General features: G+C 56.5%; 2 protein-coding genes across 2 annotated transcripts; both read left to right on the forward strand.

The window, feature by feature from the left end:
- The first annotated feature begins 3,331 nt into the window (after nucleotides 1–3,331).
- ATP6V1F (ATPase H+ transporting V1 subunit F) lies at nucleotides 3,332–5,935 on the forward strand. Its single transcript, XM_065884127.1, has 2 exons — nucleotides 3,332–3,574; nucleotides 5,478–5,935. Exons 1-2 carry the CDS (start codon nucleotides 3,417–3,419, stop codon nucleotides 5,677–5,679), a joined length of 360 nt encoding a protein of 119 aa, XP_065740199.1. The 5' UTR covers nucleotides 3,332–3,416; the 3' UTR covers nucleotides 5,680–5,935.
- A 556-nt stretch (nucleotides 5,936–6,491) lies between these two features.
- On the forward strand, nucleotides 6,492–8,588 carry SPMIP1 (sperm microtubule inner protein 1). The gene is made up of 2 exons (XM_065884412.1): nucleotides 6,492–6,912; nucleotides 8,479–8,588. The coding sequence occupies exons 1-2, from the start codon at nucleotides 6,492–6,494 to the stop codon at nucleotides 8,586–8,588; spliced, it is 531 nt and encodes a 176-aa protein (XP_065740484.1).
- Nucleotides 8,589–16,246: the final 7,658 nt, after the last annotated feature.

Consider the following 16,246-nt stretch of genomic DNA (forward strand, 5'->3'; position numbering starts at 1 on the left):
TCCTTGTGTGTGTGCTCCCCACGGCTGGCCACCAGGCCCTGGGAGGCAGAGGCTGGCTGCCTCTCCCCTGGAGGACTGAGTCAGGTCAAGGGGTGGGGGGGCCTGGGGCAGAGAGCGGCCCCCTCTGGGCCATCTGTTTGGGGAGGTCTGGAGTGTTGACAGAATGCTTGAAAGAAGGGGCTGGGGGAGCATGCCAGGGATGTGGGCTTGGTCCTCAGATTCCTGGAGAGCTGGTGGGTGGGAGAGGGAGGTGGACACTATGTTCTAGAAGACTGCCCTAGGACCACCAGGAGGCCAGTTTCCACTCAGCCTGATCTCAAGGATGTTCTCAAAATTTTTAGGACCTTAAAACAGCACTGGCTCAAGCAGGAATGCTCCTCACCCAGCAGGCAGGCACAAACCCAGGAACCTTTCACTCCAGCCAGGTCCTGGGTCAAAGCTGGGCCTGCTCCCTCCCCACCTCCAGCCCTGACCTGGCTTAGGGCCTCCCTCCTGAACTGGCCCCTCCACTAGCCTTCCTGGCCCACCAGCCAGCTCCCTCCAACTAGCCCTCCACACTGCAGCCAGAGGGCGGGGTCACATCACAGGGACTATGGCCCTCTCTGGTCCAGGGCCCTTCTGTGGCTCCCTTCTCTCCAGGCTAGTCTAAGTGTCCTAACAAGGCCTCCAAGGCCTATAGGTTCAGACACCAGCCTTCCTACCCATTCATTCAAAAAGCTCCCCAGGGGCTTCCCTGGTGGCGCAGTGGTTGAGAATTTGCCTGCTAATGCAGGGGACACGGGTTCAAGCCCTGGTCTGGGAGGATCCCACATGCCGCGGAGCAACTAGGCCCATGAGCCACAACTAGTGAGCCTGCGCGTCTGGAGCCTGTGCTCCACAACAAGAGAGGCCGCGATACTGAGAGGCCCGCGCACCGTGATGAAGAGTGGCCGCCGCTTGCCACAACTAGAGAAAGCCCTTGCGCAGAAACGAAGACCCAACACAGCAAAAATTAATTAATTAATAAACTCCTACCCCCAACATGTAAAAAAAAGGCCCCCAGTTGGGCACTGTGCCCATTCCTCACTGCACCCTCCACCTCTAACCCTCTCCACAACCTCTAGTTTCCCAGGGAGCCGTGCTGCAGTTTGGGACTCTGCCCAGGAACACCCTTGCCTCTCCACCCTCCTCATCTTCCTGGCCAACACGAAGCTTTCCCGAACCCCTTCCTGTCCTCCCAGACCTGCCCCCCAGCTCTCATACTGCCCTGGGGCACATCTCTGGCTGCATTTACTACCCTCATCTGTGACCTTGTATCTGAGGGTCGGTCTCCCTCACCAGACTGTGCTCCCTGACCCTGGGAGGTCCGATACAGACAAGTGTGACCAATGAGTAAATGAGCAACTGAGTAGCCAGAGCAGAGCAAAGCAGCATTTCACTCAACCGATCCCCCAATTCTAAACTCATCCCAGACATTTCGGCACATGGTGGTGGGCAGGCCAAAGAAAACCCAACACACGTGGCCTGGCTCCAAACACCCCCTCCCCCCGCCTCTTCACTCAATACGCTGTCTGCCTCCCGGCTCCTCTTTAAGTTTCTTCTTTCCTTTCCCCTGCAAGACCCTTCTAGGGCCTCACTTTCTTCTGTAGGTCTACCTCCCTCCCTGTGATATTTTTTACTCTCCCCTCAGTCCCGAGGGAATTGAGGACAGAAAGTGTATTTTATCAATCTTGTGTCCTCAGCCTCTCCACGACCACATTTGCTAAATGCTGGTTGAATGAAGGCGTGTGTGATAAACATGGCACTGTCTCAGCTCCCTACTTTACCTGACAGACCCTTTAAAGGCAGGATCCCTTCTCAAGTACCCAACCATTCGTGGCCGTTAAGGGTCAGCTCTGTGCCAGGCACTGAGCCAGGTGCTTCTACACACACCCTTCCTCGCTCTCTGCCTTCCCTCCCACCTCGCCCCCAGATGGGAGCGTTTTCCTGCAAGGTTTGCTGGCCTCCTCAGCTTCAGCTGCCCTCCACCTGTGAGCGGATGTGTTTATGGATATCCAGTTCAGCTGCTCTCCCCCAACTGCAGTATGGCCACAGGTGCTGAGCATTTAGTGCCTCTACCTCAATCCTAACGGCCTATGAGGTGGGCATAGTATTATCTGAAGAGATCACGGTCCTGAGAACTTTGGTGATGAGTCCCAAATCATACCTCTAAGTAGCAGGGTCGAGATTCAAACCAGGTATGTCCAAATCCCAGACCCATCACAGAGATAACCACCAGACCAGACGATCTGGATGTCTCAAGTGCTCTAAACTTGCAAATCACATGCCAGATGCAGGACGCCTTTTTGTTAAAAGGGTGGAGGAGCGAGCGGACCTCTCTCCTTCGACATGTTCATCTCATACATAGAGTTCACTCTCTGAGGAATGTTACTCCTGTCCACCTAGCTGCACAGGCCAGAAACTTGGAAGTCACCTGGTCTAACTCCCCAAACATAACCAACCCCAAACCCAGTTCTGTCCATTTTTGTCTCTAAATATCTCATGACTCCACCTGACTCTCACATTCCCCATCCCCACTCCCTGGCTTCTTTCTGGCCACCACCATCTCTTACCACAATGGTTTCTCCACCTTAGTCTTACCTCCACACACAGCACGATCTCAATGCTATCGCTAAAACATAAACCTGGCCGTATCATTCTCTTGCTTAAAATCCTTCAGTGGCTTCAGAACAACTCTGTCCTCAGGATAACTTCCAGATTCTTTATCTTTTCTTGAAGGCACTTATTCTCTCTAGTCCCCGCTAAGTGTTCGCACGTGCTGCTCCTCTTCCTGAGAACACCCTCTCGTCCTCACCTCTAGCCCTTCATCCTGCTGGCGGCCTTCTCCGCGCGCCCCCTCTCCCATAGGTTAGTTACACCTAATGTGTGCTTCCACGTACTTCTCACGTTTTAGCAATTGACACAGTGCTTTGTCAACGCTCTACCTCACTACAGAGTATCATCATTAACTTGCCCATCCTTTTATTAACTTAATAAATAACACTAGCTGTGTCATAGTTACATACATACACGATACAGACTCGGACCTTACTCTCGAGAACAGGTACCGTCTTTTCTTTGGCGTCTCGGCGCCTAACAGCAGTAGCCTCAACAAGTTTGTCGAACTTACCGATCGAACGCGCCTCCGAGAGACTGCTGTGCCGCGTGGACTTCTGGGAACCGTAGCTCCCTGGTTCGGACCTCCCTTTATGGCGCAGCCGTATTCGGATTCAGGCGCTTTTGCTCTTAATGCGCATGTCCCGGGAGGCGGAGTGGTGGAACTGCGCATGCCTAAAGAGCGGGGCGGGGGGGAGGTGCAGCCGAAAAGGAGGTGCACTGCCGCGGCGGGGCTTTGGTGACACCCGGAGGCTGCGGCTGATCGTTGCTGGACTGTGAGGATGGCGGGGAGGGGGAAGCTAATTGCGGTGATCGGAGACGAGGACACGGTGACTGGCTTCCTGCTGGGCGGCATAGGGGAGCTTAACAAGAACCGCCACCCTAATTTCCTGGTGGTGGAGAAAGATACTACCATCAATGAGATCGAAGACACTTTCCGGTACGGTAGCCCGCGAGGCCTGAACGGGACCTTCAGCTGCCTGGTGGGAGCGCGGGGAGAAGGCGGGGGCGGCCCTGGGCTTCCAGACCTTGGCCGAAGTGTCAGACCCCGTCCTCGAGGGTCGAGGAAGTCGGTCCACCTCCCCTTCCGGAGAGGGGGCCTCCGCGTCCCAAGTTCCCTTTTGGGTCTCGGTGGGACCGGGGCTATGTCGGGTCCACAAACTCCCCCCTGTCACATGACCGTGTGTCAGGAAAGAAGGGGAACAGAGCTCGTGACGGGCGGGCGCCGCCCCTTGACCCAACCTGGCCCGCCAGAGCTGAGCGTCCGGAGGGTCCAGGCCCGGAGGGGGCTAGTCTCAGCTCCCCTGCAGGGGCTCCCCCATTTCACCCGTAGAGCAGGCTCCGGGCATTGCAAGCACTCGACTCTCTTGCGAGTTGACACCTAAAGGAACCACACACTCAGTGAACACACGGGCAGTGGGCTCGGGCTTTCCTGTATTTTCGTCTCCCTCAGAGGCTCACAATCGTCTTGTGAGTTAGGGGTTATTCCCACTTACTGGTGAGAAAATTAAGTTCAGAGAGGTTAAGGCACACTCTGTGATTCAGACGAGAGCGAGCAGGGACTTGAGCCCAGTCCCACCCTTTCTGCCTTTCTTAAGCCAGGGCTACACTCTGACTGTGTAGCGCTACTCAGTCGGCTTCGGAATTACCCGTTGTCCTGAGCACAGCGGACATTATCAGGACTGTCCTACCTTCTGCTGAGACCATGCACTTCAAATCTTCACTTCCTGTTCTGGGTTAAGAGCAATAGCTTCAAAATGTGGGTGCAGGCATGTCCCTTAATCCAGGAGGCGTCCTGGTGACTAGAGTTGAGGGTGCCAGCCCCCTATTCTCTCCCACACCCCTTCTCTAGGGCCCCTGTGCCAAGTCCCAGGAACAAACCACTCTCCCTTGTTTCCCCCTAAACAGCCCAGCCCTGAGCTACCGGCTGAGACTGGTTCCTGCTGCCTGGGGTGTGATAGGCCCTGACCCGGGAGGCTGATCTCTGCCACTCTCTAAGCAGTCCGGTAAAGTGACCCAGGTTGTCATGAGAGAAGGACAAATTTTACTTCAAGAATTTTCCAAGTTTCTAACCAAAAGGGATCTCGGAAATCATCAAGTCTAACCTGCCCTAGTGTCTGGCACAGAGTAAGCTGCTCAGTAAACAGTTTTTAACGAGTAAATAAATGAATGGGTGGTTGATCACAAGAAAGTAAGAGCCCAGTGTCGGGTTCTCTCCGTGTGGAAAGTGTGATTCCTTTGTTACCGATTTTCCTCTTCCTGTGTTGTGTTCTTGGCTCAGGCCAAACTTCCCCTCTGACTCACCCCCTGCCCTCATCAGCATAGACCTTGAGTGGTCTGTACAGCGCCCCCTCAACCTTAAAAAATTTAATCTGTTTTCTTTTGAAAGGTTAATGTGTTCATGTGGGCTTACAAATTAATATTTAAAAGGTATATACATTGAGAAGTCACACTCCCACCCCGACCTCTTCTACTTCATTACCTCCTTCCTCCACCCCGTAACCACTTAGTTTTTTCCGTATCTTTCTTTTTCTTTATGCAGATTCAAAGGGACAGATGTATATATTCTTATCCTCTCCCTCTCTTACCCGAAGGCAGTGTAAGGAGTACACCAGCAGGCACCCTCACCTTCATTAGCAGTTCAGTTGGGAGCCTCCCAAGCAGGGCAGGTAGAAGCCATGGCCCTTAGCTTTGGACTGAAATTGATTCTAAATAGAATGAAGAGAGTTTAGTGTAGCATCCTTGTCCATTGCACTCTCTGGATCGAGCTCGTGCCCCTCTGCAGCCCAGCCCACCAACTCAGAGTGGGCTGCCTTGGACTCCCTTCTCATCTCTCCCTACAGGCAGTTTCTAAACCGGGACGACATCGGCATCATCCTCATCAACCAGTACATCGCAGAGATGGTGCGGCACGCGCTCGATGCCCACCAGCGCTCCATTCCGGCCGTGCTGGAGATCCCATCCAAGGAGCACCCCTATGATGCTGCCAAGGACTCCATCCTGCGCAGGGCCAGGGGCATGTTCACGGCCGAAGACCTGCGCTAGGGGACTCCCCTCAGCCATGTGGCCTCTCCCCAGGCTTGCCATCAGCCCTCCTCTAAGATTCGAGCCTCTGAGTTCCAATTCCCTGCCCCTTCCCACTCCACTGAGAGGCTAGGTGAGGTGCTTCCAGTTCACTGGGGCTCTGCCATTCAAATCCAGGGTGGTTAGGGTATAGGAAGCCTGAGCGTCTTCTCTCCATTACCTCTTCCTTGTGCTGTTATACAGTGTCCTTGTTGATGTTAAATTAAAGTAGTTCTTGCTTCTCTCCGATCTGAGGCTGGGTGCTCGAAAGGACACGTGTGGGGTGAGGCTGTTGCGGGGAGGCGGTGGGGGAGTGGATTCGACTGGCAGGGCTGGAAAAGGTTTTGCCAAAGATCCAGGCATAGAGGAGTTGGACCAGGAAGATCGTACCAGATCGGCCCTCTGAATTAAAGGTAGCCAGCTCTGGCAGGGAGGAAGGGAAGGAGGCTTGCGTCCAGTCCCCTGGCACCCCAGCTTGTCTGTATTGGCTGGGGGGGGGGGGGACCAGACCTCAAGGGAAGGAAGCAGAAATCACAGGAAACCTGGAAGCCTGTGACTCTAGCCTGGGTCAAGCAAGAGGTTTGGGGATCAAGGCTCTTAGCCAGTGGGCCCCGGCCTGAGGCTGCCTCGGCAAGCAAGGCATGTGAGGCGCTCTGAGGGTATGGCCCTGTGTGAGGTGAGGCTCGGTTGCCGAGCGACTGTCCCTGGGCAGCCACCTGCTGGCAGAAAGGCTCTGCTCGCTGCGCTCACCTCTCAGCTGCAGTCACCCTGGCCCTGCTCCTTCCTTTGCCACCATGTCTCGGCCACTTAACATGGACACATTACGGCAGAACTTCTGGAAGGAGCAGTATCTGAGGGAGAAGGTGTTGCGCTGTGAATGGCACCGCAAGTATGGGTCGACGGTGAAGGCCAAGCAGAAGGCTAAGACTGCAGCCCACGTACCCCTCAAGCTGCCCACCCTGCCCCCCAAAGCCCCACTCTCACCCCTGCCCACCCCCAAAGCAGTTCCTTCCAAGGCCCCCAGCCCTGCCCTGGAGGCTCCTATTCAGCCAGAAATGTACCCAGTCCCACCTGCCACCCGGGCCCTGCTGTATGAAGGCATCTCCCACGACTTCCAGGGCCGCTACCGCTACCTCAACACCCGAAAACTGGACATGCCAGAGAGGCGCTACCTCTTCCCCATCACCACCAACTTCACATATGGCTGGCAGCTGGGTGAGCCCTAACCTCCCGGAAATTATTCGCCTCACAAACACAGAGCACCTGCCATGAGCTAGGCAGCGCTCTCGGCGCTAGATGCACAAGGCACGTGGACACTCCTTTTGGGGACGTCCATTCTAGTGGAGGGTCCAGGCCATAAACATAAGAGCAAGAGAGGGCCAGGCGTGGTGGGAGAGGGGGACAGGGGGCGTGTGCGGCTTTAGACTGGACTGTCAGGAAAGGCCTCTGGGGACCTAAAGGCTGAGTGAGCTAAGTAACAAGGAGGAGGAGTTGGGGTTTTACTCTAAATTTGAGGGGAAGCCATGGAGAGTTTTAAACAGGTAAATGATACTGATAACACTTTTTTTTAAAAAAATCACCCTGACTATTCTGTAGGTAATGGCCTTTTTAGGGACACGAGTAGGCTCTGGCAGGTGGCTAAGCTATCCTGGCAAGAGATGACGATGGCTTGGGCTAGGGTGATTGGCGGCAGAGCTGAAATAGATTCCAGATATGTTTTGGAGGAAGAATCAAGAGAACTTACTGATGGTTTGAAAGAGACAAGGAAAGAAAATGCAATGGCCATGCCCAGGTGTTCAGCTGAAGCAGTTACAGCAGGGGAGACTGGGGCGGGGACAGGGCTGGGGGGGTGTGAAGACAGGTCAGTGTTGGGTGTTTTGCGCTGGAGGTGTCGGTGAGTCGGCTGTGTATGGGAGTCGCCCTATGGAGGGAGGTCAGAGCTGAAGATGCAGTTTTGGGGGTCATCAGAATATAGGTGCTCTTTAAAGCCCTGAGACTGGGTGGGCTTACCCAGGGAGCTCCAGAGGCTGGATCAAACTGGAGAAGGCAGAGGACACAGCGAGGGGTAGGGAGATGGTATCGGCCAGAAGGCTGTCCATCTGGATTGAGTCATGGTCATCGGCTGGGCAGGAGAGGAGCGAAGGCAATGGTGCAGTTGGAGATGAAGAGTCAAGGTGTGGGGAAAAGAATATGCCAGGGAGTGTTGTGGGTTTTCTGGGTGATGAGACATGTCCCTTTGCTGTCTGTGGTCATGAATTTGAAGTGAGACTACTCAGTCACGTTTTCTCCAGCTCCTGCACAGAAAACGTGGATGGTTGGTGATAAACACAGTTGAAATTTTGCCTAAAAAAAAATCCCCCTACTTTCCCCAGGGCCCTAAATGGGTAGGAAAGGGAGCAATTTCCAAATGAAAGCAGGTGGTGAACCCCGAAAGGGGAGCAGGAGGTAGAAAGAAGCCCTGTCTGCCCCAGAGAAGTCTAGCTCTGTCTGTAACAAGCACGGCTGGGAGTCCCACCACCCGCCTCCATGGAGGATTCTGAGGCTGGGGGAAATGCTGGCACACAGCTGACTGGCATTTGGCCATCACTGCTGATCCAGGCAGCCAGCCAGCTCCCTGTTTCCCCATAGCCCCCACTCCTCAGAAGCACTTCTTTTTATTTTTTCACACTTACAAAGTGGATACAACACAGGCAGATTCCTAGGGTTATGCAGGCAGGGCTCCTGGGCTCTGCGAGTTCCTTTCCCGGGAATCCATTCCTGGCCTCTGACATCTTTTCCCAGGCCCCCCAGTGAAGCAAGAACTGGTCTCCTGCAAGATGTGCCGCATTGAATCTTTCTTCCGCAAGAATGGGGCCTTCGCACTGCTTGACCCCCAGGACCTGGCCCTCTGACCTTGGGCCAGGCAGTGGGCTTAGGGGAGGGAAGAAGAAATAACACACGTGGTGGGCCGAAAGTGCCATGCGTGTCTGTGTCTGGCTCTCCCGGGCCCTGAGGCTGCGTTCCGGGCCTTTCTGAAACTACCTCTGACCTACAGGTTGCCCTCTTGCTTTTTCCTTAAATCCCCGTCTCTTTAATCGTCCCTTTGAGGATTCAGCAGTGACCAGAGCGGGCTGGGAAGAGTGCGCGATGCTCTCCAGGCGCAGGCTCCTCAGAGCCAGGGGGCCACAGAAGTTGCTGGAAGTTCTGGGTGTTCCTGTGTAAAGAGTGGCCTTTCATCCCAGATGCCAGGGAAAAGGGACCGCCACCACCCCACAAGCCTCTCCGCCCGAACCCGTCACCTGGCCCCGAGGGCTCGCAGCCGCCCGGTCCTCTCCCGTTGCATTTGCTTCAGCTGCTCCCGCAGGGCGCTCCGCTGCCCGGCCGCGTCCTCCTGGGGCGGCGCCGAGCGCTGAGCGCCCGCGCCTCCCAGCCCCGGGGCTCGATGCGGCCAGCAGAGGGCAGCACCCGGGCAGGCCGGCCCCTCCCGCTCCGCAGGTGTCATCGCAAGTGCGCGGTGCGCGCAAGTGAAAGGGACCCAGGTCGCGCCCCGTCCCCCGCCCAGGCAGGGTTTTGGCGGCCCCACCGCCTTCTCCTAGTGGTCTTGCCTGTCGTGGGAGCTGAGCCGGGCTCGGTGGGGGTCTCAAGGGGTGCACGCGGCAGTGGCGGTTCCTGGCGATGCGGAGGCGTTCCAAGACCTGGAGGAGGCTTCCGTCAGCAGCCGATCGGCCGCCCCCTGGTGCCCCGCCCTCCCGGCCCGGCCGCGCACCCGGAGCCGCTGCTGCTCGCGGTCCTGTTGCCGCCGACGCCTGGCCTCACTGTGCAGCTCCAGCAGCCGCTGCAGAGCCGTCTCCTGCTGCGCCGCGCTCACGCTCGCAGACCGCCTGTCCCTGCTCGGGGACTCGGGCCACGCGGTCTTCAAGGCTCTGGGGGCCTCGGCACCTTCCCTTCGACCCCCGAGGGCGCCCGGGAGCCCCATGGAGCCGCCCAGCTCCTGCTCCGCGGGGCCAGGGCTTCCTCCCGGGCCCCGAAGCGAGTGCGGATCGCTCAGCAGGCCCGGGTGCCCTGGGAGAGCTGCGGGGCGCTCCCGCTGCTCGGAACCACCGGTGCGTAGAGCCGCCAGCAACACCGCTCCTGGGCGTGGGAGCGGCGGCCGGGCCGGAGGCCCCGGGGGCGTAAGGGGAGCCGGCGCCTCTTCCCGGGCGGGCCCCTGCTCTCTCACGGCCGCTGCGCTCTCTCCTCTCGGGCCGCCGGTCTTAACCTGCCTCAGCTGCGTGGTCCTTCCCCGCGGGTCCGGGCCCTCCCTTCCCCCAGGCTGCGGCATCCGTTCTCCCAGGGGCCTGCAGAAGCCCCCCGGAATCCCCAGGGAGCCGCCTTCCTCCCGGGGCGGTGTAGGTGCCTCTCCCCGAGCCACCTCCCAGGCTTGTGAGATACGGCCTCTGCCCTCGGAAGGCTGAAGCGTCTTCACTTCCGGGCCCTGAGGAGAATCCTCGCTCTGCTCCGGGAGGACCTCCTTTCTCCGGCACTTAAGGCGACTTCCGCTTTGACTTCGAGGTGCTTCTTTGTTCTCACCCTGGGAGGCCTCCCACCTTTGACCTTCCGAGACCTCTTCCCTCAGAGCCTGAGGGGCCTCCCCACTCTGACCCTCGTTTGTCTTCTCTCTCTTTCTTGGGGGAACTTCTTTGTCCTCCCCCTGGAGGGCCTTCCCTCTCTGATCCTGAGGGGCCCCCTCTCTCTGACTCTGAGGAATCTCACTTCTTAGCAGTTTCTTTAGTTCTGCTCTCTCCTGGCCCAGGCTGCAGCCCAGCCCCTCCAGGGGATCCGGGGGTTCTGGCAGGCCCTGGGAGGGGAGGCCTGAGGGCCCTGGGGCTCCCTGAGCCAGCTTCTTCTCCTGTAGGCTTCTGGATGGTGGTTGATGGGGCCCCTGGGGCATGGGCCCTGCTAGCTCCCCGTCTTCCCTCTGGGCCAGCTCCTAGGAAGGAAGAGCACCTTTCCCGGGTTTGTGAGGGAATCCTCGTGCCAGGGCCACTTCCCCCAGGGGAGCCTGGAGACCCCAGTGGCTACCCCAGTGGGCCTCACTTCCATTAGGGCCCTTGCCCGATTCCTAAATTCGTAAAACCCATGTTATGTAGTGTAAAAGGTGCTTCAGTGATGGCCCCTTCTTCCACCTGGCTGTGGGCTTCTCACCCCTGCAGTCTCCTCCCAGGCAGACCCCACCTCTGCTATCCCCAATCTGAGAGGGGTCTTGCCCAGGACGCTTCGACCCTTTCACCTTGAACTCTGAGCTTCCTGGTTCTCCAAAGCTACTGCTGGTGGTGAGGTTCAGCTCTTGTGAGCAACCTGAGGGAGAGAGACAGATGTTGAGAGCCCTCTGCTCATGTCCCAGGCCCTCACACACAACCCACAGAACTGGAACCAAGAAGCCTAGGGAGTCCCCAGCACGTGAGGGGATGTGGTGGTGGGGTACCCTGAGGGTTGGTGTTGGAACTTCAAGGCCGTCGCAGTTCATCATTCCACCTTTATTTACACAGCCTGCTATGTGCCTGCTTCTCAGGCTTGCCTGCCAGCAGCAGACCCCATCTTCCTCATCCTCCCAGCCAAGGACCACCTCCGAGGAACCTGCACACCCTCTTCCTCAAAACCGCCAGGGGAGGCCCAGGAGCAGGAAGGGACTGGTTTCCAGGCTCCTCAGGCCCTCATAAGGACACCCGCACTTTGTCCTTGTGTGCCTGTCCAGCCCCACAATATGCACCCGACTTTCCTATTATTAAGGATAATCCTCTTTAGCTCTTTCTTGGTTTCCGACAGCAAAACCAAATGAAATTCAAGAAGTGGAATTTTAGGCCAGAGACTAGCCTAAAAACTGCAAGTCTTCATAATTAACGAAAGGAATCTAAAAAAAGAGATGAAATGTCGCTGCTCCTTTGCAGCTGTGGAGGAAGGAGCATCGTTTTGCATCCATAAAACTACTTAGAAGAACCTGATCTCGTAAGGTCTTAAATTGAGAACTCTCACAAGAAATGCCATCTTTATGCAATATGGACATGTGAATATTCATAACAGTAACCAAATGGGAATGTTCTCTGTGAAAACAAATCTGTCTTTTGAAGAGTTCTGAACAAAGAGGTCTGATAAGACTCCCAAGCCTTCAGAAATTATTGCCATGAACTGTGAAAATAACCTCCAACCCTGTCCCTCTGTAATTCTGATCTGTTGTCTTACTAGATCATTTATTTCACTGGTTATAATGTTGTGATAGATGTCTCCCATCAATGTATTCCCAAGAGAAAATATACTTGTAAAAATTTTTCTGTCAATCAGAAAATAATCATGGGCACTTTCCTCCACTCTCCCATGCATGATATCACAATTAAAAGCTGATAAAAAAAAAGCTTATGACTTTGCTAGGCTTATTATTTAACAAATCATTTGACAGCCTGTTTCATTTAAATTAAATTAACAGGCCCAGGGCTCACAGCATCCATCCCACTGAATTCTAATTGCCTGTTTATTGTCACACCCTCTCACTAGGCTGTGATCTCCTCAGGGATGAGGACAACTGACTGGCCAAGTCTCTTTTGTGCCCTGTATCTCCCCAGTGCCTGGCATGAGGGTGGCAGCAAGGCAGCTTGGAGCTGCCATTCCATTCCCTCCTCGCTGGAGGACAGGGAGGACAGACAGTCATTCCCAGCACTTTCTCCTCTGAGCCCCAGCTTAGCTTCAGAATCCTCCTGGACACAGTACCTGAGACAGCTGGCACCAATCAGGTGGAATTGGCGTATAAAAGAAAACCTACTTGCTGTCCCTGGGTGCCCCTGGCAGCCCACAAAAAGGTATGAGGCAAAGAATAGGTGAGGATGGACTGGAATCCTGGGACTTGGGGTGAGGGCTTCCCCGCTCCTCCCAACCTAGGCTGGCCACTCCAGCCCAGGGGCTCCTATTCTCCTGGCTGTAAACCCCTGCTGTCAACGTACCAGATGTGGGCCCTTCTGCAGGCATGCCAGGGCTCTCCCACCTTGGGTCTGCATCAAACCTGGCTTCAGTCAGATCCAGGGCTGATGACGGGTCCTTTGCCAGCCCCCTGCAGGAGTGCAAAGGCTGCCTCAGGTGCACCTCTTGCATCTGGGCTCCGATCGGCTGGGGGCAGCCTGTCTGCCAGACTCCTCACCCACAGCAGGCTGCGGAGCCTTCCCACCCCAAGACCGAAACTCAGTCCATGGAGGCCTTCCCCACGCCTGCACCCACCACTGGGTTCCAGGAGCTGGAACTCAGGGTTACCCTGTCCAGAGGCTGTGGGGCAACCACATGGGTACAACTGAGTGAGAACCCCAGGAGGATCTGGGGGCCCGAGGAGGGGTCGCTGGGCAGGGCTGTGGAGGGAGACGGGGCAAAGGGTCCAGTGTTTTGTCACTTTGTGTGGCAACACAGAGTGGACGGAATTCCCTGGGAGACTCACCCCTCCAGAAGCTGATGGTCCTGGCTCAGGGAGTCCTCAGCCTGGGGCGATGCGCACAGCCTGGAATTCTGGAAGGATTGGGGGGGGTACCCTAGTCTACAGGGCACCATCCCCCAATGTGGCAGGCAGCCTCTAAAACAGCCCCCAGTGATCCCTCCTCCTGGCATCTGTGCCCTTGTGTGACCCGCCCCCCACTTCCCCTCCAAGTGAAGGAGCTTGGAAATGGATCCCTCCTGCCCACTGAACCCTTCAGCTGAGACTGCAGTCTTGGCTAAAAGTGTTGGCTGGATACTTCCTTAGTGGTCATGACTAACACCCCCTCCTGCTACAAGCTACTAACCTGCCCAAAGGGCCTCAGGCAGTTGGTGGCTGAGCCAGGACTCGAGGCACATCCTAGTTCCCAGTCACCACAGCACCCTCCTTCCTAGAAGGGTGGGACCAGCCACCAGCCCCGGAAGGAGGGGCCTGGGGCTGGGGCTGCTCAGGGTCTCATCTCTGGGGCACCCTGGGCATCAGTGCCTCTGCCCTCTGGGCACCGCCAGGCCTGCTTTCCTCCCTTGCTGCAGCCATGTCTAAAGGCTTCTAGGTGTCACCACGCTGTTGATTTGACCAAGATAGTTCACTGTGGAATGGTAGCAAGCCAGAATGGTCCTGTATGCCAGGCATGGTGCTAAATCCTTTACACAGATGAGTTCACAATCCTCCCAGCAGCGCTCTGAAAAAGAGCTATTATCTTCCCCATCTTGTAGCTGAGGAAACAGGCTTACGGTCCACAGGGAGCGTCAGAGCAGAGATTTGAACCCAGATCCATCTGTCTCCAGAGCCCACATTCCTTCCACTTCTCAACCACTACAAGTGCCCCAGTGTTTCACTGACGCCCCCACCCTCAGCCACACCCCAGCTCACCCCACTCGTCCGCCGCTCAGAGCCCCCATCCGTCCTACCACGAGGCTTGCTGCACTGGCTCCACGCACACTGGGCCCGGTCCCTCAGACCGCAAAACTGGGCCCAGGGGGGCCAGGAGAGGCCCAGCCCCGCCCCGGTCAGCAGCTCCAAATCCCACAGGAGCTGCAGGAAGGTGGGGTGCCAGGATGTGAGCGGGCACGCACCCTGCGCTCTGCCACCCTCCCTGGCCGACGGCCGCCTACCTGCTCCTGGGCCCGCCGGCTCCGCTCCATCTGCAGCAGCACGGTGGGCAGTTCGAGGCCTGAGGGACAGGTCCGGCCGTCTCCCACCTGGGGAGGCAAGGTGGAGTCAGACCCCACGGAGAGCCTGTCCCCTCGTAGACGGTGCCCTGTCACCCTCACCTGCTGCAGGGCAGCCCAGAGCTGGCCCAGGCCCGCAGGGCACCGGAAGAGGTGCTGGTACAGGGCCAAGGCCTGCTTGGGGCTACAGGGGAGCCCTAGGCCCCCAGGTGTGGCTGCCTGCTCCATGGGGCAGGGGGCCAGGGAGGACGTCCACAGCCCTCCCCTCCACCAGCTGCTCCTGGAGAGAGGAGGAAGATGAGGAGCTGGGGACAGGCGCAAGGAGGAGACAAAGGCTCCTGGGCTCAGTAACGTGGGGCCCTGACATCTGAGCCAGGGCCTGGGCCTCAGCCAAGTCTCAGAGAAACCTGACTCTGATGGAGGTTTCTTGGCCACGTGGGTGGCAGTGTGGGGTTGAGGACTGTGGCCCTGATAGAGAGCGACGTGTGTGCATGTGTTTGCAGTCCCAAATGAGCGTCTATTTTTTTTTTTTTTTTTTTTGCGGTACGCGGGCCTCTCACTGCTGCGGCCTCTCCCGTTGCGGAGCACAGGCTCCGGACGCGCAGGCCCAGCGGCCATGGCCCACGGGCCCAGCCGCTCCGCGGCACGTGGGATCCTCCCAGACCGGGGCACGAACCCTTGTCCCCTGCATTGGCAGGCGGACTGTCAACCACTGTGCCACCAGGGAAGCCCCGAGCGTCTATTTTATACATACGGTTAGCCCTTAAGCAACACGGGGGTTAGGGGCCCAACCCTCCTTGCAGTCAAAGATCCACATATAACTTATAGTCTGCCCTCCATATCCGAGGATTCAACCTACCTGGGATGGTGTAGTGCTGTAGTATTTACCATTGAAAAAAATCTGAGCATAAGTGGGCCCGTGCACTTCAAACCCGTGTTGTTCAAATGTCAACTGTATATCTGAAGCTTGCAACTGCATTATATGGTATGTGATATATGCCCAATACAGGCAGCAGCTCCCAACAGCTAACTGTATACCAGGACACAAAATGCTACGTACATGTACTCCTTCCTTGAAGCAACTCTATGAAGTAGGTGGTATCGTTTTCATCCCCATTTCACAGAAAAGAAAACCGGGCCCCAGAGAGTAAGCTGTCCTACCTAACACATGGCACTGTCTCCCTCATCTGGGGACAGACAGCACGAGAAACAGGCTCTGGGAAAATGTGGTCCCGAGTGTGAGTAGTAACGCGCTTCCCTAGTGCTTGCTCCAAGCTGTCCATGCTCTGTTTATTCTCCGCAACACACGAGATACAGCAGATGAGGACACAGTTTGTAGAAGTAACGACAAGGGGAGGGAACAGGCATACGTGATGGTCTGTAGTCTTCGCATCCCCTGCCGTCGTGAGCAGCCTGGCCTGCCTGCCGCTTTGTAACCGCTCCATGAAAGGGGCCCCAGCAGAAGCAGGCTGAGGAAGCATGCGGGGGGGTGGGGGTTGGTTCAGCCCAACGCCCTCCCTTCACTCTCTGTTGGAATACTAGGGTCCCCCCAACCCCGATCTTTAGCTAAGGTCCCTAAGAAAACCAAGGTCACAGAGCTGGTAGGTAGCAGAGAGAACTCAAAATACAGTTCTCTTTGAAAAGAGACTTTTCTTGTCAAAGAAAGAGATTTTTTTTTTTTTTCCTATTTCAAAACCCATGTTCTTTCCCCTATAAGGATGTCTTTGAAAGTCACATGTGTGTCCCCTGCCCACATGTCCGTCAAGGGTGGGTGTAGCTGCGAACACACGAGGGATACATGCATGTGTTTATCTGGGTTTTTGAGGGGTGTGTGTGTGTGTGTGTATTTCATCACATGTGTCTGTATGTCATCACAGAAACATTGTCTCTCCTGTTCCCCACCCAGGCGTGG

This window comes from Phocoena phocoena, chromosome 9, assembly GCF_963924675.1.
Source record: "Phocoena phocoena chromosome 9, mPhoPho1.1, whole genome shotgun sequence".
Taxonomy (NCBI): Eukaryota; Metazoa; Chordata; class Mammalia; order Artiodactyla; family Phocoenidae; genus Phocoena; species Phocoena phocoena.